Below are 27,935 nucleotides of genomic sequence, written 5' to 3'. Positions count from 1 at the left end.
GTTGTGTGCCCAATTGATGAGGTGTTTATAACAAATGGTCTGAAATGTAAAGTTTTTTCATTTTTGTTCCTGGCAAAATACTGTACAAAAAGTTTCTGATTTTTATTTTCGTTGCGTGAACCGGTTCAAAGCCCTCATTTTTAGATTGATGTTCTTTATTATAGTGTGATGGACATATTTTCAAAATGTCCAGTGACTTTTTTAATATACACTTCAGAATGCAAGCAATTGTAACATGAGCCACTTTTACCCAACAGATTAGTACTTACTCTACAATGATTTCTGATTCTGACTGTAAAACTTACCAGACATGAGCCACCTGCCTGCAAGACCACTGTATGTGTGTATATACAATATATGTATGCGTGTTTGTATGTGTGTATGTAAAGCACTATGGGTTACTCATTTGTATGAAAACGCTTTATAAATAAAATTTGATTGATTGACATTTTAGTCAGACACACACTTTACCCAGATCAGCACTTTAAAAAAAGGAAAGAAACTTCTATAATCCTGACATCTCTGGTCATAAATCCACTTCATTACATATTTGCCTTGTTTTTACTGAATGGTATTTTTAGTGAGACCATTATACTCAAAAGTTATTTCTTACCTCTAGACACATTGGGCATGATGAGTCCTTTTGACACGGCTGTAGACAAATAGTAATACGCTGTGCTGAGTTGGTGTGTTGTTGCAGTCGTGTAACCAGGGACAGTTTTGTGCATTTTTGTAAAAAGAATAAAAGACATCAATAGTCAGGAATTCATGCTATATTCAAAGTCTGTCCATAGTAGGCCTTTAATATGTGCATCATTTTATGTTTTTCAAGCATTAGCTCTGGCAGAACCAAACCCCACCGAACAAAAACAAAACCAGTCTCTCTGGACTTCTTGTAGCCACATTGTTGTTTCCAAAAGATCTTTTTTAGCAATACAAAGATAATGCATCCGCAAGACAGTCACATTTATTATTAGATTTTGATCATATACACATCTCCACAGTGCCCATCAAACCATGGAATTGCCCCAGGATTTTTTTTCCTTTTTTTATTATTATTTTGACATCTGAAGTCATGAAAGATGAGTTGGATTTTCAGCTGTAGTGCCTGGAGTGTCTGGTCAGTAAATTGTGTTGTGAAGGAATAATAGTACTGTTTCAGATTAGTTTAATAAAAAAATATTTTCTATATCATTCCTAATCATCCGTTACAATACAACCTGTTTCTTAAATGTTACAACACGATCTGGTTCTTAAATGTTACAACGCAACCTGGTTCTTAAATGTAACAATACAATCTGGGTCTTAAATGTTACAATGCAATCTCATTCTTAAATGTTACAATACAATCTGGTTCTTAAATGTTACAATCAAATGTTACAATACAATCTCGTTCTTAAATGAGCTGTTTGCTTTATCATTGTTTCATTTCAGTTTACCCTTTCAGTCATTGTTTGATGCATCATTTCAAAACATGATACAATAATAATCCAAATTTTTGTTTCAATAGTGAGTGAACCATGTATAGCATGAAACAAAAATCTACACTTCAATTACGAAGTCATGTGACACTATGCAAACTTTTTTAAACTGAAGAGTTTTTTGTGATTGAATCGGCATCGTTTCAAAAGCTAAGCAATCTCCAGAGGCTCAGATCCACATATGTGGAAAGCAACCATGTTAACCAAGTTAACCTTACAATTAGCTCCTTGTCATAGAAAAGTAGAACGTTATCATGAATTCTGGTTAGAATTTAGTGCCTGATAATTGTGACAAAATAGTTGAATGCAGAGACTAGAAGCAATTCAGTTACTAGAGTTTTGTAAAGTTGTCAACCATTATGTTTTATGACCCACTAACATTTTATTTTAAGATAAAATAAACTCACTTCTGTGTTTGGACAGGTTTTCTGAAGTTTGTGACTATGATGCCTCAACACCATGATAAATTGTTTTAATCTGGTCTTGGCTTGTTTGACAGCCTCAACCTTGTTGACTTATTAAAAGGAAGGGAAAACTCACTTTGTCCCAGGAGAATGCTTTTACTATGAATTAAGCAGTTTTCAAAAGGTCCAGTCAATCACTTCTGGTTGGCTGATTCAATAAGTGTTGTGTCCCTTTTGTGGTTATTCTTGCCGTTAAGACACATTCATTTTTAAAGCTTTCCAGAGAGCACCCATTCCATGTTTTATAGATCTAATGTCCAATTCTCTTAATGGGGTCATAGACTGTATCAAAACATTCAGCCTCCTTCCTTGGCTCTCTTGACTTAAACCCTTCTACTAAGCTCTCTTAAAGGAGCAGAGGCTACTGACAGATTTCAGCTCCCAATTCGGTTAATGCAGAATATTACATTTTCAAAATTTAGATATTATTCCTGTGACACAAATTATTCTAGTCAGTCAAAGAAGAATGCTTGTCTGTGCAGGTTTCTCCAATTTAACTGTGATCTTTCTAACTAAAGCAGCCTGTTTTTTTGGCTGTTGCATTGTCAGTGTATTAGGTTGAATGTGTCTAGATGTCTTGGGGCTGCAGGCGTGTGTAGTATTATCTCTGTGTAATGAATGCACTCCTGTCAGTGTTTCCCACAGGACGTCCGTTACCTTGGACCTCTCCAGGGGTGCGAAGGCATGCTTTACCCTTAGAGAAGTTTACATGCGTTAAAGATTAATATGTCAGTCTGACAGAGCAAGATGAAGAGGCTAGATCATCAATAACATCATATTAAATAATACATTTTAGAACATATATATATATATATATATATATATATATATATATATATATATATATATATCTATCATAAGTATATATATCATAAATATATTATTCAATCTGCTTTCTTGTTTTTGTGTGGATTTTGTGTTTATTGTTTTGCATGTTAATTGTCTGCTTGATGAGCAGCATCATGATTATGTGTCTCAGGTTCAGGTTTATGCTTCTCAAAAACCTGAACCTGAGGCCCATGTAGGATTCCTCACAATGACATTTATGCACTTTGATTTGCAGTGTATAAGTGTTTGGGATTGTATCTATAGTGAATATTTATGTGTGCTTTCCATATTTATCAAGCACAATAGTACAGAATACAGCCCCAGTCACAGATGGACAGATGTACATTTCCAGCTAGTGATTAAGAAGACAGATATTAGAAGGCTTGCACATCAACTTAAGGTTGCTACTATTTAACGACATGCAATTGTTCTTGCAGTTCACTTGTTTGTTTGTTTTTGTTTTTTTTTTGTTCTATGACCAGAAGGACAGTTTTAAATCATTGTCATTCATCATTTAGTTGTAAACACCGACAACTGCTTTGTTCAAGGGGGAGGTGTGGGATTGCAGTGAGTGCATGATGTTGGGGGAGACAGCAAGAGATCAGCCTTATGTATGACAACGCCCGCAGCACATCTGAAGGACAGGGAGAGATGTTATTCCAAAACATTGAGATCAGTACAAGGTTAGATGTTTTAGCATTATTATGAGCGGTGTTTAAATCAATTTCTTTATCAAGTCAAAACTGTATATTTAGTCAATAGGAAGCACTGACCTTAAGCTACCCTCACCTGCATCACAATTTCCCATAGTGCAGTTTGTTACCAGGTTGCACTAAAAATCCTGACAATAGTAGCAGGTGTGCAAATATTCTTCAGACTCTTTGAGCGGTAGGGGTAAATAAAAGTTTGATTTGAATGGTCAAATAGACAGAATGTTGGAGCAAACTGTAGAGTTTAAGAAAGACATAGTGAATACTGTTACACTGAACCTGTTGGATCATATTGAAACACATCTTTGTTGAAACAGGCTGACAGACAGTAATTACTCCTGACAGGTAAAATAATTCATATTCACCACTGGCTTTTCCTCTTTTGTGTGATTCTGATCATGCTGGTACGTACAGGACGTAGTTAGTGTCTTCTGAATAATCATGATTGTTAAACACTTCTCAAACATAAAGTCTGTCTGTGGCAGTTGGATAATGTTAATGTCTGAGTAGCGACTGCTATGGTAGCAATAATAACAGAGCCTATAAACCTACTTCACTCTCTAAATGAGCTTTAATGGTCTCCCAGAATTGGAAAACTGCCATCGCATCCTGCCACAGTTTGATTGGAATGCTCATATAGGCTTTAAACAAGAATTTTCACTGGTGTGAATACTTTTTTGGGGACGTAATTCATGATCCAGCAGAGTGATGTCAGGATCTCAATGCAGTGCACTGATAGAGGATTGTCTCTCTGTATGCGATGAAAGAAGCAGCTGTTTTCAGAAGAGTATGTTTCCACTTCATGCCTTCCGTCTCTTTCTCAGAAATGTCTTTGTATATGCAGCTTGGAAAGCAACTTCATATAATAATGCCCTTCAGCAGAGCAATTAAACAACTGCTCTGTATTCCTTCATTTTTTTTAACTTTATCATTAATTAATCACTAATATGTTACTTTATACAATCCTTTCACCATTTTCTACTGTAGAAACAGTGCAAACATGAATTCATGCATGAGAAAGAATTCACTGTCCTTTTATTAGTATTGATCTAAATTTGCATCTGGCCCTAACTTAGCTCAACAATAAAAACATTTTGTGGTTAATTGTTCAGAACTGCAGGCAAGAGAAAAAATGGTCTGCAGTGAACACAATTTTTAGAACACTTGACTTCATACATCACACTATTTTTTATTTTGCCTCTAATTGGCCACCAGTGTTTTTATTTAAATGAGTAAATCTCTCAGCAATTAACTGAAATGTTATCTCTTTGAGGATTATTTATTTCATGTAATCAGATACATGGACATCATGCAGCAATTTTTTTAAATCTGGTTTTCATTAGTGTAAAATGAACAAAAATCAATTATGACATCTATTAAATATGCAGAAACATAGTGTGGTTGTAGTCCCTGAAATCTTTTGGGTCATGAATTGTTCTTTGGTATTCTTAAGCCTATTAGTAATATTTTCCAGACTCGAAGGTCTTTCACAGCATGTCCTTGTGTATTGTGAGGCGTGTTTCTGTCAGCTCATGGACTCTCATTTGCGGTCATAATGTGGCATGGCAGAAGCAGCAGCAAGATCAAGGTCTGTCAGGCCTCGGCATTGGCAGGGTTCGTCTGCTTGCTGCTGACTGAACGTACTTTCAAATGACAGTTCTTCTTTAGAAACTGATCTAATTCTTGTTATTTGTTGGTTCGTTCTCATGGTGTAGCCTTTCTAATACCTGCACAGCCTAGGGAAAAGATTTTTTCTTTTATTAAACTAGCTTCACTAAATTTGTGTCTCTCCCACTGAAGAGCAAAAGAAGAAGCTGAATGATTACACTGTTTCAAAGGCATCACAGGCAGCTGATTAAAGTGTTAGGTCTGAGTTAGTCAAGGTTAACCGTCCATAATGAAACACTTTGAAAATAATGATACGCTGCATGGTTTTATGAGGGGTTGTGGCGGCTCAGCTCAGCAGTGATGACCTTCACCAGTTCCATGAGTTAACCACAGAGATCCTACAGCACCCCTGTGGTTCTGAGACTACATATCTTCTGAAATACATGTAGGACAGCCAACTCTGTACAATAACTTTCTCTGTAGCCAATCTTCATCTCTCAGGTAGCTGAGCATCCTCATGTTCTCAGTCTCATTATAGGACATGACTTCAGCTACAATTTTGATCTCTTAATGTGGCTGTGTAGCATAGCAGGGTGGGCCCACATGAAGTTGTCAGAAAAGAGTCATCTTAGATCACATTTCATGTTATTGCCAATCAGAAAGGAACTTCAAAGTCTAAACAGTGAATACCAGTTGAGTTCTGACACCATAACACAATCAACTGTGTTATGGTGTCAGAACTCAGGAGAATTATTGCCTCAGTGTGGCTTGCTTTTAAAAACAGCTGCATATTGTACATTGCACAACTGGGTTGTCTGAATTGTACTCTTGCCAATACTTTATTTCTGTTGAAAAGTGGCTGCTGTCCACACTACACCATTATTGAATAATAGATGTAGAAAAAGTAGCAACAAGGTTTTCTTTGGCAGACAAGTCTATTATGCTTTTTTGATAAAGTCCATGTGAACACTGCCTGCAATAAGCTGTTGGTTAATTTATCTAAAATGTGTTTGGACTTTTATTATATTGTCTTTTTATTATATTATCTTTTCAGTGCCCATTTTTTCCCATAATTTACTGCACTGTACCTGAATTTTTACATGTTTAGTTGCTTTCTGTTTTGCGTTTTGCATTCATATCCTATTTGCTTTCTAAATAGAATATTAAAAATGTGTGTTGCTATCATGCTGAATGGCTTAAGTGGCATAATGACCATTTGCAAAAGTGTATTTCTGCTGCAAGATTGTGTTAAATCTCTACATTGTTTACTCATAATTGCTCATGTAACAGCCAGTATATTGTATTTGAATATTACCAGCACTGAATGGGATTTCTGGTTGTCTGTAAATTAGGTCTTTATTGAATGTAATTTGCTGATTTGTGCTATTTGTTGCTACATGGAGAGTTCAATACATCAAATGCATGTAAATGCACAAGTAGAATTATTATCCGGACTAGATTATACTTTGTTGTTGTGAGGTGGGGAGATGTGTTTTAAAGAGATGACTCATTTTCAGTTTCCCATTTTGTATGTATCGGTGTGTTCAGCAGAATACATTCCTAACAGGAACTAATTAACAATTAAGATTAATTGCCCAGTTCTCTCATTCATCACCACAGTCTCTCATAACAGGCTTCAAACAGTAAAAACAAAGTAGTACATAGTCTAAATCAAAGTAGCTTCCTTTGCCAAGCTTGAAACCCCTGGGATATACCTTAGTGCTTAATTAAAATCCAGGAGGATCATGTTTTAAGTGTAGGTGAGCGAACACTGAATAACAATGACAAATCATGCCCTAGAGCATCAGTGGTGTTTTGGAATGGAATAACAGTGTCTCTCATTTTTACAATAAAAATGAGAATGATGGGAGAAAGGCTTTTTAAGAGCGTAATGGTAAAAGACTGTGATAAATTTAGTCATTCCTAGATGCAGAACCTGCCAAAACCAGCATTGATACATTAATCTCTTAATTACCCACACAGGATTGTAATGAAATGGCTCATTAATAGATATTATTTAAAGGCTAAGCTTTTTCAGGACTCGTGTTTATCCCCTTTTAAAACCTTCTGACTTGAATGTGCCAGGAACAAAATGTAAAGTGTCACACACACACACATATATATATTATTACATGAATGTGCCCTCGCGCATTCACGCATCAACACTTGTGACCACCTCACCGCGGATTTTTGGTAGGTAGTCACATGATACCGTACGCGCATTCTATTGGCTGACGGTATCCGGAAGTACGCATTGTACTTCCATGAGACATAAAAGTCGATAAGAGTGTGGGGAAAGGTAATACAGATAGAAAGTGGTTTAATATCATTATGGGGAGGGTTCATAAATGTTTAAATTACGGGAATTAATAAAATAGTTTGTTGCTATAATGCAAGATTTTTTTATTCGCGTGTAGTTCCTGGAATGCACTGATTGCGAGTAACGAGGGCGCACTTTGTGTGTGTGTGTGTATATATATATATATATATATATATATATATATATATATATATGTATATATATATATATATATATATATATATATATATATATACTTACAGGCAAGCCTCGGTTTCCGACCACAATTTGTTCCGGAAGGTTCTTCGAATACAATCTGCACCTACGGCCCCTCCGACCACCAGCGGAACAATCACAAACATTCACACACCACTGGAAGCAAAGTGGGTAAAGTGTCTTGCCCAAGGACACAACGACCAATGACTCGGCGGGAGCGGGAATCAGACCGCAGATCTTGAATCATTGGACGACCCACGATACCACTGAACCACGGTCGCCCCAAAAAGGAGTTCGTTTCGCGTTCGATTTCCAAATTTTGTTTGAATTCTAAGAAAAAAAAAATTCAAAATTTTTTGGTCAAATTCCAATTAGTTCAATGCCTAAAGCGTTCGAAAAGCAAGGTTTGCTTGTGTGTGTGTGTGTGTGTGTGTGTGTGTGTGTGTGTGTGTGTGTGTGTGTGTGTGTGTGTGTGTGTGTGTGTGTGTGTGTGTGTGTGTGTGTGTGTGTGTGTGTGTGTGTGTGTGTGTGTGTGTGTGTGTGTGTGTGTGTGTGTGTGTATATAATACAGATAGTGTATATATAGGCCTCCTGCCAGGCAGGAGGAAGACCAAAGAGGTTTATGGATGTAGTGAAAGAGGACATGAAGGTAGTTGGTGTGGGAGAAGAGGACGCAGAAGACAGGGTTAGATGGAGGCAGCTGATTCGCTGTGGCGACCCCTGAACGGAAAAGCCGAAAGGAAAAGAAGAAATATACACACACACACATATCAGCAGACGATACATGATACGATGTGAGATATTTTTTCAGCATGGTGATCAAAATCGTAAAATGTCTCAAAATACTGACGTTCTTTCATTTAGTTCTGATTTGCTTTTGCTGTTTAGAAATGCTAAAAAAAAATAAAAGCATATTTAAAAAAGGGGTTTTGGGCTATCAGCAGAAAAACCCTCTTTCATGTAAAGTTTGCTTGATTGAAGACCTCTGGAGAGATATCCCCAAGCAACCCATGCATTGGCTAACCAGTCAGAGCAAATTGCAGCGGTGAATATTTCACTTGACATATGTGAATAAAGACACTATGATTGTTTCACTGTCTCATTGTTGCACAGCGCTTCAATATTATTCTAAAGGCTTTGAGCCAGAGCTGACATGAGATGCATAACTCCTGACTTCAGAAGGATAAAAAGAAATCAGAAAAGCAAACACAAGGGCTGTCAGTCAATGTTGAAATCTAATTGGGTCAATCTCTTTAGTGAAGATGAATGAAGAGATTAACTCTCCCTATGTGTCCAGTGAATCTCCCCCTCTAGCTCCAGGTAAATTAACCGATGACAGAATGGCAATGGGAATTCTTTTTCTCACACTGGCTTAAACCTGCAGTCAGATTTTCCGTCATTCCAATACTGTGATTTTATAGTTGGAGGCATTGTTTGTGCATTGATTAATTGGATTAGTGGCATTTGTTTTGCAGGGTTCATTAACTGAAAGCACCTGAGTGATATGGGGGAACCTTTTAACATGTACTTGAGGAATTTAAATGATGTGGTTATGTTAAAGTTGTTTATTTTCACATGTCATATAAGCTACATATCTGACAGTATATACTGTATGACAGATATGACAGTATCACACACTCTGACTCTCTTTCCATTTATATCCACACAGAATTGGGATAAGTCAGACATGAGCCTAATGAAGACAAACAAACACTGATTAGAGAAGGATATTGTTGTGCAAAGGGGCCATGTCCTGATTCACTCTATTTTAGTGCAGAAACTCACAACAAGGTTCCAACGTAGAGAATAAGGTCCAAATGCAGAAAGTACCAGTGACCTCATGTTTCAGTCTCCTGCACTGAAGCAATGGAATAAAATTGTTAGCAAGAAGACGTGGTCAAAGGAGGAAATCAACACAGTTTCAAATAGGAATTGTGCAACACATCATATACAGTTATTTTAAATTGTGAAAAGGCACAGATCCAAGATTTTTTACTTTTATCCTGATGTGCAATAATGTGATAGGTGCATTTTCAATCTGTGTGCAAAGCTTAACCCCTGTGTTGGTTTACATAATTTTCATTTACATTTTTTAACTGAGATTTATATATCCATAGTGAGAGAATTGTATGATCCTGACCACACCTTGAAAGATGGCATCAACAGAAAATAGCTATTTTTGAACAGAGCTTTCACTTTTTTTTTTTACCATGTCAAAACACGTTGCTAACTTACCTTTTCTCTTAAAAAACAAACTCATTCAATAGACAGCATATCTCCTGGTTTCCATGAGTCTCTGATTTCTAGTCTGTCATTTTACACAGAGAAATAAATCAGTTATTTTTGTGACTAAAAGATGAGATACATGTTTGTTCTGAATGTCTTTAAATGTCAGTACAATGATATGGAATCAAAGTTGAAGCTTAGTGTTTGTAATTATTCAAAGCTGGTATAATAATCTCACTGTGCTTTTGAAGTAGGAAATGTTAACGTGACATTTTGAGTTTAAATACTATTAAAAACATTAGTGAGGCACTTACCCTGATGGTTGCTGTCACAAGAAAAACAATGTCTGTGACTCAACAGCCGTCAGGTTTGCTATTGATGTCCTGGTGCGCTGTCAATCTACCAGATGAACGGACAATAGTACACCAAGGAGAAAACGCTTGAAAGAACTAATTGCTTTGAAGAGCCCGCTCAACCATTCTGTAACTACTATGTGTTCACAGATGTCTTTTCCAGCTGCTATTTCATTATGGAACTGAAAGACATTACGGATGCAGCACCCTTGCTTTCTTTATGAGCCTTTGTTGTTGAACATCAAGTCATAATGATTATAGATACATTATTGTAACCACAGGGGGAAAGGGAAAATATGGCACGTGCAGGAATAACACAAAGCAAGATATATGTGGATTTTCATTATTTAACTTAATATGCCCAAGTCATTGCTTTAATGTCTGCCAACTTGTTGATCATCAGTTTGGAGACACATTTCTGGAGAGGAGCCCGAGAGTATTTGCAGCCGGACCTCAGTAGCGCCAAGCAACACGGCCACAAATTGGAATGTGGTATAGTTCTGGGAAGGCAGCCAAGATTTAAATTAGACAATAACCTCTGCTCTCTCTATATTGCCTCTCTTTTCCAGCTGCAGGCCCAGCCATTTGTTTAATGCACTGAGCCCTGTAGTATATAATAGACTGATATATGAGTCACTGCTCAGCAGTTTGTGTTTTTCAGATTTACAGAGATTGAACAACTGGCCGGTATGTGCTTACTGGGGCCTCATGGCAGGAATGACAGAAGAGACACAAGTAGAATTCTATTTGGAAATAATTGTCCAAGGATACATACAGAGGGATGTTTTAATATGTATTTGGATTCAAGATTTTAAAACTACAAGTAACTTGAAAGAAAAAAATAAGTTATACTTTTTTGTCTGTTTAGACTGTTATTGCTATCAGAACAAAAGATAGCCATCTCACCAAATTATACATTAAGATCTTAAGTGATGTTATGTATTTGATTTCTGTACTTTCTTTTTGGTAACTGTGGTATTTTTGATTCAAATGCTAAACCAAAATATTTCCATTTTCTCCCACTACTAAGTAAGTACCAGGTACTTCTGCTGTTCACTAAAAGCTCTTGATTGTAATCCCCAGTGAATAGGAAAATGCATCTGTGCTGTTAAAGTAAGAGAAGACTATCACTAAAAGCATTGGATGAAGCTTTATCTGAATCCAAGTACTAAGGGTAAAATAAGAAAAAGGAGCACAAACATCTTTAATATCAAAGATTATTCTGTACAAATTTCATAATGTAGCTTTTAGTCATGATCATTCTTTAATGGAAGATTGTCAAACAGAACACAGGAACTTTGGATAAAATAGACACCTCTGATACCAATTTCAATTGGAGATAGCGTCAAAGGTGCTGAGAGTAAACACCCTTGAGACATGGCTTGGCTTCAAATGTAGACAACAGCACCAACCTGGGTCTTATTGTGTTGCTTCTAGAGCTGTATGTCCATGCAACAGCAGCCATTGTGAGAAAGCTACACCTTGTTTCTGAGGTCCTCTCCATTGCCCAAGCTCCATTGTGGCTGCGGGCCAATGGCTTAGCACCCTGCCAGATAAAAGATGGAACCCTATTTAGCTTGTACTTTCTTTTAGGATTAACTCTTGAGAGTCCAGAACATGTTGACCTGCTTAGTATTGAGACATAGCTCGGGCTTTGTGTCTATTATGACAAATGTTGAGGGTATCTTTGTTTTGGCACCATTAGCAAGTCTTAGAAACCTTGGAGAAAACATTGCTATAGCTCATAGCTAAAGCTCATATCTCTTCATTGTGTAATGTGATGTTGGATGTGGTTGTGCTAAAAAGTCATGATATTAGCATGTTAATGTGTGGGGACTAAAATCAACATTTACACATCAAACCTGATGATGGAAAAGGCCCATGCTGTTATTTTTGTCTAAAAACATACCTTATCTGTATCTACTGTATGTGCAGCCTTACAGAGCTGCATGACTGTAATTATGCTTCCTGCTTGAGAGATCTATTATGAAATACAATATATAGCTGTAACTTCCGAGGTCAAAAAGTGGTGAGAGAATATTTAAATCAACATGATTTACAACTTGTAAAATATTATAAAGGCCGAAAAACATCTATATTTGTTTGTTCTTATGCCTGAACTAATGTACTGATACAATAAACTCAACAAATATTGTTCTCTAAATACTTTGTCTCCAAGTTGTCACTATTGTACACAGCATTCATATGTGCTGACTATATACTGTATTTAGCCCCAAGGAATATGTTGAATGCACTAACTTTAGTTCACCGTTTTTTAACACTGCCATAATGACTGGGAAAATGTGCATTTGCTGAGCTGTGGAACAGCTTGAAGTTATAACTTTATGTTGATAGTTCAATTTGTCCTTTTGGATTTCTAAACTTGGTTTTGTGACTCGTGATAGAATTTGAAGAAATGGATTGGGATTTATTCGTGACAACCTGGAATTTTTTTTTAATTGTCCAAATATTTGAGACATCAGAGGATACATCTCCCAAAAGTTAAATGTCCATGTTTCTTTTCTGTTAATCATGCCAAAGCCATACATACATATGATCACTTGTAGCCAGTTTTATATCTCTACCACATTTGCAGATATATAAGGCTTTGCTTACAGAAAAATGGTGATGTGGTTTAGGAGATAATGAACAAAGCGCTTGAACAAAACTGTCAGGAGCTCAACCAAGATCTAAGATGATATGTACCTAATATGTGAAGTATATCCTGTTTACTGCTGTGGTGGTAGACATGGGAGAGGAGGGGTGAAAGGCCAGAAACAGACTTCCCCTCAATTCTAAGTTACGGAGTTGAGGACTTGCAGTCTTAATGATAAAAGACAGTCCTGGGCTAGGAGAGTAATGATTTTGCTTAAAACTGATTCAGCAATCGATTCAACCTGCAGATCAGAACATGGGTCGCAAGTGGGCTGTGTGGCCATGCTGTTTTGTGAAGTCGTTTTACAGACTGACTGCTGCAAACACCGGGAGAAATATATCTATATCTGTCAGCTCAACTCTGCTTGTGCCACACCTGCTGAGTGTGAATAGGCCTTGTGATTACCAGAGAGGCAGCTGCATAGTGTTTCTGCTGAATTGGGTTGTAATTTAGCATGTATTTGGTGACAAATTATAAGGTAACTTTTCCAGATTTTCAAAGACAAGGCATGGTCTTAAGCAAAGGAAATAATTTTGCTGTTTGCATCAGCAACACCTTCACTGGATTAGAGGATCAAAGCAGTCTCAAAAGGAAATTGCATAAAATAATACATAGGAAATAATGATGGATTTCTGTGGACTGGAGATTGAGATTTAGCTGCAATGCTTTTGCTGTATTTTATGGAGACCACTGGAGAACCTATTATCACAGGTGTCATGTTCCAGAGAACACATGCTACTCTGTGATTACTGAGCTGAGGCTGAACTGTAAAATCACTTGTCAGCAGTTGATATGTTTTCAGGAAAAGCGTGGGCTCTTCATTGAATTAGTTTAGTGGTTTTCAGTGGGAACGACAAATGTGTCCAACTTGGTCAGTTGCTGACTGACAGTAATGTTATTGTGACTTTGTGATGATACTGTAAAACCAAGGACTAAACTTCTGAAAAGCACATCTCATCTTTAATTTTAATAGTAAAGTACAATGTCCTCTTGCATGTTTTCCGAACATTTGATCATCATCAACAAAGCTGTGTTCAGATCAGAGAGTGTAGATTTGAACATATAGGCTTGTACATTTTACATTTGTATGCATGTAGAGAGTTGGTAGGTGTGCTATGAGACTTGTGTTTCTGTGGATCTTGGTCATCCAGTTCATGTTTACTGATAGCATCTGTGTGGTTACTCTATCATATGGGTGGTGAGATGAGGTTACTTTGCTGCAATATTGTGTTCGCCCTGAGGTTGAAATAATTTTGTTTGCTATAATAGCTGTAAACCACTTTATTTCCCACTGGACATTTTTTCATACAAATATTTCTGCACTGGGATTTAAAAGGTGAGTGAATTTCCAAGCAACAAAATACACCCTAAATAAACAACACATCAATTCACATAATGCCCATTTTTTTGAAGATATGATTAAAGTAAAAGCTTTTACAACAATTCACAGATTTTGTTGGAACAAAGAAAGGCAGTGGTGTATTTTGAGAAAAAGTTAAATTTCATATTCATCCCATTCACTGCAAGGGTGCTTGTTTTTTCTGTGTGCCTGCGATCAAGCAGACAGTGAAGTCTTTTCACTTTAGGATCAGAGTCCATGTAAGCTCTTAATTCTCCTCTGTTAAACAGTTATTGAAAAAAATGTGCTGGTGGTGCAAAAAGAGAAATGAAAACACTGAGTGCCCAGTGTTTGCTCTGCCATGTAGCGATGTCTGGCTTTTAGGGTGACTCATATTACAGAGCACCTTTAACTGTGAATACGCTCTGATGGTTGAAGTCTCATACCTTCAGCAATTTGAAATCACTCTTTTCAAAGACTTCCCTTTGGGTCCCTTCCATATGTACAGGGCTGCTTTTCGGGAATGTCAAGAAGTGTCAGGCTGATTTGAATTCATGCACAATAACATCAACTCCTGTATTGACTCTACACTGCCATTTGACATTTTTATGTTCAGTTCATTTTTTACGAGCACTTAATTAGCAAATATCAAGTAATCTAATCTTTAGAGTTGCTCAACTTTTCATTTAATTTACATCTCTGTTTCCAAAATCCTCAGTTGTGCACATACAGTGTTCTTTAGCCGCTTGCAGGGCCGGCCTTAGCTCGTCACATCATTTTAATTACAGAGCCTTCATTGTCTGTGCTGACCCATTTTCGCAAGATCCCTTACTGTCAGCCACATGAGCCTTCTAATCACAGTTAATTTCTTCTGACATTTCATTCAACTGGCAGTGGACATGTAACAAAAAAATTAGGAATAACAATAATAATCTTAATTTATGCTCTGGGCATCTGCTGAGGACTTCAACCCTGGCTGTGATGATATTTTGTATAGCTTTTAATAGTGAAGTTTGATACCAGTTTCTGAGGACATCTCGCTTAAATGGTCCTGGGAACATGAGACCATATAATTGCCAAAAATTTAACATTTGCACTTGATTATATTTTCATTGATGACATTAATGCCAATAACTACAGTAATAAATTAAAAGGTACTTTTTAAATTATTTTTTAAATTCCATTTTACTGTACTAACATATTGTACTATTTTATTTTACTGTACTGGAGGAAATTCAAAGGTACTTGTCGATGTAGCCTTTTGATGACATTTCACTTGCTGGTACTTAAATGCTTGTGAAGTTGTTTTTTCCACATTCACCAATGATTTGTAACATGGCAGGTAAATGAATTAAAATGTGTGGCTTTTAATGCCACCGAGTTGTTTGCATGGAACCTTTAGACATGGCTACGAACATTAACATTCTACTACAGATGGGAAGGTATTAATATTAAAAATAGCAATGTTTTTAAGATCGGTCAATGCTGCTTTGTGAACCATTTTCATTTGAAGGTTCAATTTGTAGGTCAAACTTTATCCAGATACAAATAGAAATAACGTGTTTTTTTTAAAATGGCACCGTGTGAAGTTGTATCTTCCCTACAATCAGAACAATGTTCCTAGTGCTTGAATAGAGAAGGGTATCTCTGAGACTTCAATTTGTTATCTAAAAAAAGAGATGGCTGGGAGAGTAACACTTCCAAGATAAGGGAAACATACGGTTAATTACCAGCGAAGTGGCTGACGTAACCCAGCCATGCCATGTCCCTAAGTTACACACAGCTGGGAAATGAAGGGGTGCGAGCTATTGACAGATGTTCCTCACTGAGGTGTGCATGTCAGAGTGTTTATACATTTCTGAATGCATTTGTGTTAACATGAAAAACACCAATGCCCAAGTCAGGTATAGTTTAGTGGGGCAGCTTCAGGTAAAATGGCATTGGAGGTCTAGACAGGACAAACCACCTGCTTCCATGAACTGCCAGCAGTGCTTGTGGTTTGTCATTGGTGCGTAACACTGTTAACATTGCTGCTGATTCCATACTCTCTCTCTAGGGCATAGACTAATTAATGGATACACTTTGCAGTTGATTAGAAGCAGTTCTTTCAGTAATTACATTCACATTCTAACCACTCACAATAAAAGAAAGAAGAAAAAAAGACAAAGAGCAAGAAAATATATTAACGCGCTTCTTAGTGTGCACTAATCTTAATTTGTTTCCACTATTGTTTGGCTTCTGCCCAGATAATAACCCCCCCCCATCTCTCTCTTTCTCTCTCTGCCCCACCCACCTAATTTTTTGTAATTCTTTGTTTCTTGTGTTGTTGTCAGAAAGTGACTTTGTAACAAACACACAAAATGATTGCTGAGGGTTTCGTTGAAGTGTATTCTCAATGAAACCTCATGAAGACGCAAACGCGCTGTGATTCTTTCTGCTTCGTGCTGTGTAGGCTGGGTTTTGCACTGCTCACTCACAGAGAGGTGCATTGTGCTCTTGGGCCCAGCTGCCAGCCCATAATTCTTCATTCTATGTCCCATTGTTCCTACCTGTCAGCATGGTTGTGTCTCCAAAGAAAGGAAGTGCCTACCATTTTGCCAGCAGGCTATGTATGGGTTGGGGGGAGGTTGGATATGTTGTGAAAACATTATTTCTTACCAAAGCACTAGGATATAATAACTTATCAATCGTCTTAAACATGAGTGTGTCTTTACATTGAGGTATTTACAATTGTATCACTGCTGGGTACATTTTTGAATATGCTTCTTTTTTCAAAGCAGGATGGATCCACAATAAAGAATTAAAAAAGGAATTTGTAAATTTCAGAACTCCTGTGATGAAATAAATAATAAATCTCATTTACCAAAATGTACTTTGCCTATGTTAAAAACACTCCCCTTCTCTTTAATTCCCCTCAGTATCACTCCTCTCTCTCCTAGAGTATTAGATCTCTCTTGAAAGTGGTGATTACATCCAGCTTCAAAGTGGTGATGTATTGTAATTGTCAGTGTACGTGTGTTCATCCGTCCGTTCATCGGTTCGTCCAATTGTCCTATCGTTCGTTTGTATGTCCACCAAATATCTTCGCAACCGTTATAGATAGAAAGCTGAAACAAAAAGCAGATTACTAGGGCGGCAAAGGGGATGAAAATGAGATGATGACCTTGAGAAAATTAGGTCAAGGTCAAATTTGAACTTTTGTACAGTCAGGAACCAGATAAGATAGAAAGACGATGGAGAAGGCCAGTGTGAGTAAGACCATAGGTCAAAGCTAGTGCTTTGATCTACCTATGCACTAGCTTTGATATATGGTCAAACATAGAAGAAAGGTCAAAGCTATGCACTTGCCAAGTACTACTTTCAGGGTACCCTGACCTACACTTCGTGGAATGTTGCAGTCTGACTGCCTTGGTTCTTGTTTGAAGTTAATAACCTGCCACTGCATCTTGATACTTGGCTTTGTGATGCAAACATATCCTTAATTGCCATCCCATAAGAGCTGAATAGCCAGACCAGATTCTCATTACCCTGGGTTGAATTGGCCTTGGCCTCTCACATGCCTCTTATCATGCCACAATAATGGCAGAGTGGCAGAATCTCTGCTTGCACCTAGAGAAAGGGTTTAACTCGGTGTGTAAACATTCAGAGATAAGTGTGGCGGTCTGTTTGAGTGACAGATGTCTATTATGATAGTGGTGAGAGCTTAAGTTGCACTGGATGTAATCTAGACTCTCTAAACTCATTGTCTCTTTGGTCTTCATTTGCAGTTCCAGAATAACAACAACTACATGAACATGGCGGAGGCAAACGGCGCTCTGCTCGCTGCTGGTGATGTGAGTATACTTAAGATTTTTCTTTTCTTTACATATTAAAATTCCATTTTGAACATGGGAAATTCAGCAAATTGAAACAAGTTGTCCAATATATGTGAATCCAGATACGGTGAATTACGTTTGTCTTCTTGATTTGCCAGACAGTATTTCCGCACCTTTCATTTCACTGCTTTTGTAGGTGTTAAGTATGTAAATTCACCTGCTCTTTGAAATTCTTCCCAGATTGTGGCAATAAAATTGTATGTTGTAAAGCCTAAGCCTGTATTTCACACAGTAGTCTGCTAAAACGATTTAGTGTTTTTCACTTGCAACATTATTATTGGCTAAACTGATGCATCCTAAGACCCATATGAGACAATAACGTTTAAGCAATACGAGATAGTCCCAGCCTCCACTTTTGAAGACCGATACTGATGTGACTGACTGTCTTGATTAAACTCTGTGATACAATAAATATCCTAGAAAGCTCAGGATACCAGTACTTGTTTTCATCCTCTTTTCAAAGTTATAATGAAAGACTTCAAAGAGATTCCTGTTTTGTCACTGTAAGTCCGACCGTGTCTGTGAAATGTCACTAACTATTTCTCTGGGGATACTGAAATAACTGTGTACTGTACTGGCATGTTAAAAGAAATAAAGGAATAGTTGTTTCTCTGGAAGAAGCAGTCACTTTGGGCTAAATTTACCCGTTCTATTCCCCTTCCACCCACTTTGCTGCCCTGTCATTAGAGACAAGTGCACCAAAAATACCCATCATCCTCTGTACTTCAGATGGGCCAATCTCAACCAGTTTACAAGTGGAGATTGATCTCGCTTCAAAACCCACACCAAAGCAACATTACACTGCTCCAAAATACTGAGATACATATCATCGTTAACCTTATTGTTTTTATTCACTTTGACAGTTGGGATGTAACTGTGACAATCAAGCTCTTGGAGCGACACAAAAGTGTATTGAGTGTGTGACCTCATGTTTGTTAAGAGGCAGCTTCCATGAGTGTTATGAAAGGACTTTAATTTTCCCCTACATTTACACTTAGTGGGCACATCCCCTGGCTGATGAGGCCCACTTTGACGAGGACCACGCCGACACAAGTTGTTTGGATGCCGTTCAGCCCCAGCTAAAGTGGCCTATTGCTGCAGTTGGGGAAAGGGGAATGGGCTAAGGGAGTGCTCCTTGGGAAGAAAACAATTTTTTGCATTTGCCAATTTGCATTTTATCAAAAGGAACAACTGTTTCCAGTGTACAGGGCACAGATGACATTGTGCGTAGGCGAGAGAGCAAAGTCATACTTTTTTTTGTTCTTTTCAACCTGAGGAGTGTCCAGAGTATTATGTTAAAGTAAGATTAATATGATTTCCATTTTGAGTGTTGAGGTTTCAAACTATCCCGACTCCAATGCTATTTTAATATTCTTTTGCATCTGGCTTGGAATTAGAGTGTAGAGGAAAAGGTAAGCTCTATGATGAACATCAGACTAGCTAGTAAGGCTGGTATGAGAAATACAATTCACTTGTTTGCAAAGCTAACTGCCATGTTGCATTTTCATTATCACACATAAATTGTCTGGATCTTTCCTATGAGAAAACTTCAAAAGGTGTCACTCTTAAAATCACAAAACCTTATTTTGTAATAGAGTAATTTCCTTATTGTTACCTTTAACCCAGTGACCCTTGATAGTTCTTCTGTTCTGACTTGATTATCAATTCAACTTATTAAAATTATTTTATTTAGTCTACCTTATTTGTGTCTGTCGTCTCTGAATTTTATTTCCACTGTTTCTTCTCATTACATTTCTTTATAATATTTTCTTTATAATTTATATTCTTTATAATCACTACATAATTTCTACGTAATCAATTTCTTGTGCTTAAATATTTAATGTGAATAGTTAGAGTTTAAATATAAGCTGGTTATATTCAGCTACTGTGTGTCAAAACAGTGTTTGGGCACAAGGCATATTGCTTCAACCTTTGAACAGCAGATCTGTATTTTTCCTGTTTAGATGGGTAATGTATCATTTACCTTATACACTTAGAGGATGAGATAAGATGACCTTGATGTGCCTGGTAAAGCATACATCCTCGAAGAGAAAGCTTGGCTGCTTCCCTGAGGGAAAATGATACTGCACACTGGGATTGTGTTTCACTCTGATGTATCACTTTACTTTCCCAATCAAATTAGAAACATGTAATGAACTATAAATATGTAGAAATGGAGTACAAATGATCCAGATTTAAAATAATGTTGATTAGAAGTGCTATAGTTGATGTTGTCATTTGAGTAGCTGCACTCTGCCTGTCTAGATATTTGAAACTGAATCCTCAATCCTGCCTTTATTGATTTTGAGGCCTATTATATGCAGTAATTGCATGCTGCTGCCTTTAACAAGTCTTGGTTATTGCATCTGTGAATTACATTACTACTTTTATTGAAGGACTGGGAATATTGCCCGAAAAGCTTTTTCTTGCTCTTTGTCCTGATATTGAAAGAGCACTATTGTAGCACAGTGACAAAAACATTGGAAGGTAAAATTCAGTTATACACATCACAGTCCCCTCCCTGTATCATTCTATTGTTGTAAATATTCTGTACTTTATCTTATCATACATAGTTATACTACTAATTCTGACTATAACATTTTGACAGCAGAAACAAGAACAAATACAGCAACATAGAAAAGAAAATATCAAATATAAATTTACAGTATCTTCCATAATCCTAGGTAATATCTTCCTTAATCCTAGGAAATCAGTGAAAATAAAAGCCCACATTTCTCCAGTCCAGTTCATCAATAAATCCCACTGCAGAATTCAGTCTTTGGTTTGTTTAACGGTTAGTGATGAAGGTCAGCAGAGAGACACAGCTCTTAGCAGAAGTTGATGTAAAGAGGGAGGCACGCTAACTTTTAAGGGAGCTTATTTTCAAGTATATGAATATTTGACATTATTTGTCTTATAAAAATATTTTTGACCTGTTTAACTGGATGTTAACTAGGTCTATACAGTGGTAGGTTAACCAATGCACCATAGCTGTAAGTGCACAATCAAAGGCCCCACTGTTACTAACATACTATACCTTCATTCTACTAGAGTCACTAGACATTGTTGTAGTCCATTGAAAAACACACACACACACACACACACACACACACACACACACACACACCGCACACACTGGTAGTATACACACACACACACACACACATCCAAAGCTAACATCATGCTTTGTTGAGCCTTTCAGAACAATTTAAATGGATAATCAGGCTGATGATGCAAAGAGAGTGGATTGTGCATCTCTTAATCTCCAATCAAAGCCCCTAAGCTGCTCCTGGTGTAGAATTAGACTGGCTTCATATGAAATGACACCAGACAGTATGCAACACAGAAACACTCTGGGCTCTTGTAAAATGTGGCACCTCTTCCCTGAGGAAAGGGCCTTTTCTTTGCAGACAGCTGACGTGTTCCATATCCCCACAAACGAGGCACAAACACTGTGTCTCCATTAAGAGTGCCCTTGATGGAAATGTTCATTTGTATTATTGTTAACAAAACAGGCAATCTATCAGTCTTTGATTCTGATATTGCCTTATTTCCCCTCCCCCCAGTATTTTTTCATATTTTTATCCTCTACTTCCACTCTGTTAGACAGCACCAATAGTCCACTTTTCCATCATAATGTCTAATAATATTTTTCATAAATGCTTCAGTCGTACTTTTGCTGCTCCCTTAGTAAATGGAGCTCACCTCAGCCAACCTTTTTTTTTTTACTGGTATCACAAATCTGGAGGAAGGCTCTGTTAATAAAGGCCATCTTGTCCCAACATACAGAATCCAGTGGTCTATATAGCTGAAGTCTGATTTACCTTTCAGTCGTTCAGCACACTATGTGTAGTTACATTAGAATATAGTACCCACACTAGGGCAAGAGTAAAAAATGTGACTCTTCAGTGTATATATTCCCTTCCCTTAAAGCATTGCTGCAAGAGCCCTTGTGGATAAATGTGACCAAATATCAGTCTGTTTAGTGTATCTGACTCTGAGGCATGACCACAGTATATACTTTACTGTGAGAGAGATTACACCATGGTGCTGTTTAGAGACTGCTGCATGAGATGATTCAGAGGAGACTGAGCTCCTAGATCTTAAGACTGGTGTGGAGTTTGACTCTTCTCCACAGGATCCATTGAAAAAGATGAATAAAAGCTATGATGATAAACCATTTCTGATCCTTTCCATGTGGTACTGTAGCATTTTGTCCATGACTCATGGTAGCTATACTTGATATTTTTTACACCAACTTCAAATGCTGCTGAACAGGGGTTGTTTCAAACTAAGTTTCAGACATTTTCTTTGAGTGGACTGAGTCATTTGACAGCAGAGGACGTGGAAAAAATGGTTCCTTCTGAAGGTTCTCTTGATTTATTCTGCCCTCTGCATACCAGAATCCAGGGATGTGATGAATATGATCTCAACAACGTCTGAAAGGAGAACTGATTCTCTAGCCGTGAAGCATGCACTGAAGAGTCAAATGTTGGTAGGGAGCAGGGAAATGGAAAGAAAAAGAGGGAATGAAATCTCTATTACTTGTTTCTGCTACTGGCATTCATCAATGCTGTCAAGAAAGCTGCCCCGAGTAACCAGTGAATTTGTTTTAAGTGTCAGTATGCTAAAGCAACCAAGGGTCATATTAATAGTCCCCAATCAATTACTGTGCTGGCATATTTCTTCAATTATGCCCCTTCTGTTATTCTATCTAGCATTGACAAAGAAGCCATGCCAGGTAAGATGATGTTGGCTCTACTGGCAGGTCAATCTTAATATCAGGTTTATTGGTCTGACATTTAAAGAACTTGCCTAGGCCAAGACAAAAACTAGGACAAATGCGGGACTCAATGCTGATGGATCTTTCATTGTAAAGAATGAAAGATCCAGTATCAAGGGTAAAAAAAATATCGCTCCCATTGATAACAAACTGTAGTTGTATGATATATAATCAGCCTGCATAGACTCACTGGATCTTGTTTGAATGACTATAAATGTATATTATCTCTCATTTTGTACTTCAAAGTCAGTCAGGGCCATCTTAAGTTTCTAACCATTGATGAGGTCACTAGAGGCAGATTTTAAAATTAGGCCGTGCTTTAAACTTAAGCCACGAGTATACAAATGTATTAGACAAATGTATTAGACAAACCTAGCACACTTCATTTTTGTTATCTTGTTTCTTTTTGCTCTCTCTGTCTTTGTTTCATTCCAGTTGCTATCCAACACATCCATTGATACTGAGAACTTAACCCGGTTGTAGTGCCATGCCTGTATGCTTTCAAGCATTATGTAAAGTGCCAAAATCACAACAATTTTCCGCAGAGATCCATGCTCCGAAGAGGTTTTCAACAATTTAGCAGCCACCCGACCCAGCACCTCAGACAGCTGGCTGTTTTTGCCTTGTGTTCAGCTGCATGTGGATCTGCTGTGTGGTCATTGTGAGGATATTAGGTTTCCAGAGAAGAGCTTAATGCAATGTGCAGATGAAAACAAGACCCAAGTAGGTGAACAGTCTCATCTTCAAGAAGGCATATAAGCAAATTAAGTGTGACCAAAAGCTTTAATTCAAAAAGCATAGGGATTAGGCTGTTTGATGAGCAGATTTAAGGGTGCAGGCAAGGGGAACAAAAAGAAATACTTCTGGCCAAGCGTAATAATCTTTGAAAATGTTCTTTAAACCCATCTCTCTGTGACGTGTATTTTCACTGCACTTCAACCCAACATCTTCCATCCTGAAGATTAAGGGCTTTTATCATGTATCCTCTCTCTCACATGATTGCTGCTTGATATATTTTACTTTTGACATCTTCCTTCACAGTTGCATTTTTCACTTCTTTTTCCTCAAAGTGGACTTAAATGGGTTTAGGAAATGTTACATCTCCGTGCACTTACAGACAAGTGTATGATCACCCCACTAAAGTACTCCCTCTCTTAAACAAAGTTGTCTGATTTAATCCCTGAGGTTTGCTTTAGCATGTTAGACAAAGTAGACCTCCGCCAGTGTTTGCTGGCCGTTATGTGTTGTTGGATTTCATGACTTTGTGCCTCCTTTCTCCCTTGTTGCAGACGTTTCATACACCTAGCCTGGGAGATGAAGAGTTTGAGATCCCTCCCATTACTCCTCCGCCTGAGACAGAGTCTGGTCTGGGTCTATCAGATATGGATTCACCTTTCCCACCAATGCCAGAGCCCCCAGTTCCACATAGGGGCCAATTAATCCCTAATTTTCCTCCTCAAAGTCTGGATCTGCCCTCGATTACCATCTCACGCAACATGATGGACCAAGAAGGGATACCTGTCAACAATGGCCAGCCTTTGGTGAGGACCAAAATGCATTCTAATCACTACTAAATCATCAAGTCATTAGTCAACACACTCAGTGCTAGTGTAGTGACATTAAGTGTCCTACATGTACTTGCAGCTGCTGCTCTAAACGTGGCTTTCATGAGTGTATTTGGAATAAGTCTTGTTTTTTTAAATAAATACTGTTAGAGAGTCCTAACATCAGAAGCATCAGTCCTTAAATGAGACCTTCTACTGAATCATAATGTCACCTTCACAGTTTTTGTATGCCTCCTGTTTTCAGTGCATCTGGCACAGCATCTGGCCTTGTTTACCACACAGGAGGTACATGATCACATTGAGTAAATGTCAAGATATTATGTGACTTAACTGTGAAGATTTTATGAAAGCACATGCTATGGAATATTACCTGCTTTAAGGGGAACAGAACAGATCAAAAGTGTAACAGTACAAAGCCCCATAAAGACAATGAACATGGAATCCAAGAGGGCCAACATTTCACATATTCGTATTTATTCATGTTGCCTTCATAATCCTTATATGTGGCGTGAATGCTGAGGCATGCTTCTGGCCAATGTCGTACAAGATCTCAGCAAAAGACAGATGCTTCATTTGCAGTTTCGTATAATGTTTGTCTTTGTACTGCACAGAATTCCCCTCCAATAAAGGAGCGGGTGAATATATTTTTAACTTAGTGTCCTTCTCTCTAACACAAATGATCAAAGAGGACAGTAAACGATGTAATCACACTTTTTACGTTGATACTGTTATGTGCGATGGATTGTCTGATTGTTGTCGTGGGATGGAAAAGCATTTTCAAATGCCACAATCATAGAAGCATTGAGGAGGAAAAATGGAAATGTCACTGGATGACTAGTTGTCTTGCAGACCTATTACAAAAAAATGGAAGACTCATTTAGGAGAAAAGAAAGGAAAGGACAAAGGAATGAGTTGCGAGATGGCAATGTTGATGCTGAATTTTGCTTTTTGAACCATAAAAAATATTACATCAAGGAGAGGTGCCATGGTTATTTTAGCTATGTGAATAAATCTCGTTTCAGACCCTCCCTTTGACACATTTGTTGAATCACACTGATATTACAGGTATTTATTTACATTCCATATGAGAAGAAGCTATAAAATTTTACAGCTTTTTCCTGCGCCCTCGCTTCTGGCATGTATAATAATTGGGGCTTTTAAAATATCTCTGCTTCATACATTAAAGTGAGCCCCAGAAGGCTTTTGCCTAAAGAATTTTCATTTCATGGTCAGTTAAGCTTTCTACATCTGGAAGAAACGGAACCTTGACACAATTACATTCTGGACTGTTCTCACGACTTGCAGGAGGATTAGATTTGATTCTCAAACATTATTCCTCTTTAACACCATTTGCATGGCTCATGTCTCTGATTGTACAGAGACTCTATTAAAAACTGAAGGAAGAATGTAGGTTTCTGCTCCTTGGCTTGTGGCATTGTCATCGGCAACACTACTCACTCGTTATCAGTCATCACACATTGTACTGCAGGAAGGCTCATCATGGCCTTTCATTTCTCCTGTAAATGGGATTGATCCCTGGAAGTCTTGTGCCTTAGAAATTCTATTTATCTGCCATTTTTGATGAATGAAAATTTTAAATGAGATAAGTAACACTGTTGTTCACAGTACTCTCCATATAGAGACAAAGATTTACGAAAGCCCTAAGAGAGGTGTTTTGTCATTTTGTCAGCGCACTGATAAAAGAATGACAACCTTATGATTACAGTCGGTCTTATTTATTATGGCTGCAGGGGCAAACAAATAAAGGGTGTACTATTATAATTACATTTTTCATCAAGCCAACCTGCTCATATTTCCCAAAAACTCATCTTGGTTTTCTTCTCTGTATACAAACGTACTAAAGAACATTCTGTGTGTGAGTAAGTCTGCGTCTTATCAGAATTTAATGAGAAACCTAACCAGTGAATATACCTGGGGTATTTTCAAAAGCTTCTTCCTTGTCATTGCTTTGCCTAGTGTTCGGCTAATTCTGCTTCCCACAATGTTCAGCATATGTCTTGCAATTTGGCCAAAGATGCCAGGCGTCTACAAAGAGAAATTCATTTTCTCAACTGCAATCTGCCTGGAAAGCCCTGAGTTTGAAGTCATTATTTATTTAATCTGCTCTCCTAACAAGCTTCTGACTCTCATTTTTGTCTCCCAGCATGTGTCCCCCTGATTTGTGATTGAATCTCAATAGCGCCAAGTAGTAGTGGTGTTAGAGCTGCCAGTATTGCTTTATTCACAATTTCTTCTCCATTTTCTCCCTCTGCACAGCAAGGGTCTCTGGGTTCTATTTCAAAAAACACCTGGTGCCTTCACCACATTTCAGACATTTCTTGTCAGAATACACGGAACTGTCCTCTATGATTGCTTTGAAAACTACAGGACTAATCTAGTTGTATTAGATGTTAAAATCAATATTAAGGATGTATCAGTCCTGTTACCCTATTGTATTCACCACTATATGGTGTTATATTGTCCATTTATTTTTACCAAATATTTACATGCCATTATTTTTGCAGTAGCAAAGATGTGCTTCTATTCAATACAATGTAGTGCATAGGTCTTGCATCATGCAAGATGAAAGTAAAACTGAAAAAGTCCCTTTTTAGTTTGTTGTTTAAATGATTTGATATGCAGTGATTTTGTGTAGCTTTTCCAGAGAGTAAAATACCCGTACTTTTGACTGGTCAAACCCAGTCCATCCTGCATTAAATGGAAAATGTGAGCTCTGTCATAGAAAGCATATTTTTCTACACTTCCCTCTTATCTCCCTTCTAAGCCAAGAAGCACTGACATGAGTTGTACATCAATTTAAGAGAGTGGATTTTTTTTCGCTCTGTTTCTTTTTTCTTTTCTCTCTCGACAGACAGCTATTGTGACATATTGGGTCAGTCAGAAATGAAAGATATTCATGCAGGCATGCAATACTTGTAATGAAGTCTCAGCTTGACCTTCTGCATGATTGATTCTGTAATTTACTTTTCTCAGGCAGCTCTCAAAATGAAATGATGTCATGTTAGACAACTTTTAAATACCCACAATGCATCAGGAGAAATGATGGAAAGAGGTATGGGTCAATGCCTGCACTGGACTAAGGGGAGAAAACCTACTGGCCTCAGCGTCTGAGAGGGAGTTGGAAGAAGGGGGAAGAGGTGGTTGTTTTGAAGTGGGGGTTAGAGATTGGGGAGATGGAGTGAGTTTTCTCACAAGAGAGAGGAAGACAGAGAAGTGTGTTCAACTCAAACAGGCAAGCAGAAAGAAAACAATTTATCTTCTTGCTATTATAGCCTTTACTGGCATTCAAAATTCCATTTTTCTCATTTGGCTTGAGCAAAGGCTTCAGCAGGTTGCTGAAAATGGAGTAAAAAAAAATGATGTACCCGTTTAGAAGCTGCGTAAAGGAATATGTGCACAGCACTGATAAACTATCTTTAATAGGACTGACCTTTCATGCTGGCAAAAGTTACCAAGGATTCATCCTTATAATTACCATATAGATGATTTTTACCCCTCTCCTGCCATGGAA

At 37.7% G+C, this 27,935-nt stretch overlaps 1 protein-coding gene across 1 annotated transcript in view; it reads left to right on the top strand.

Annotated features, from left to right (window-relative positions):
• The window catches only part of tox3 (TOX high mobility group box family member 3), a 39,627-nt gene that overhangs the window by 5,663 nt on the left and 6,029 nt on the right, over nucleotides 1-27,935 (top strand). The window contains exons 2-3 of the mRNA XM_068314625.1: nucleotides 17,948-18,013; nucleotides 24,128-24,379. Coding sequence (XP_068170726.1) covers nucleotides 17,948-18,013; nucleotides 24,128-24,379 — 318 coding nt within the window. The remainder of the gene's footprint in view (nucleotides 1-17,947; nucleotides 18,014-24,127; nucleotides 24,380-27,935) is intronic.

This window comes from Antennarius striatus, chromosome 1 (assembly GCF_040054535.1).
Source record: "Antennarius striatus isolate MH-2024 chromosome 1, ASM4005453v1, whole genome shotgun sequence".
NCBI lineage: Eukaryota > Metazoa > Chordata > Actinopteri > Lophiiformes > Antennariidae > Antennarius > Antennarius striatus.
Note: the sequence above shows the minus strand (reverse complement) of the source record. Positions and strands in the feature narration are given on the sequence as shown.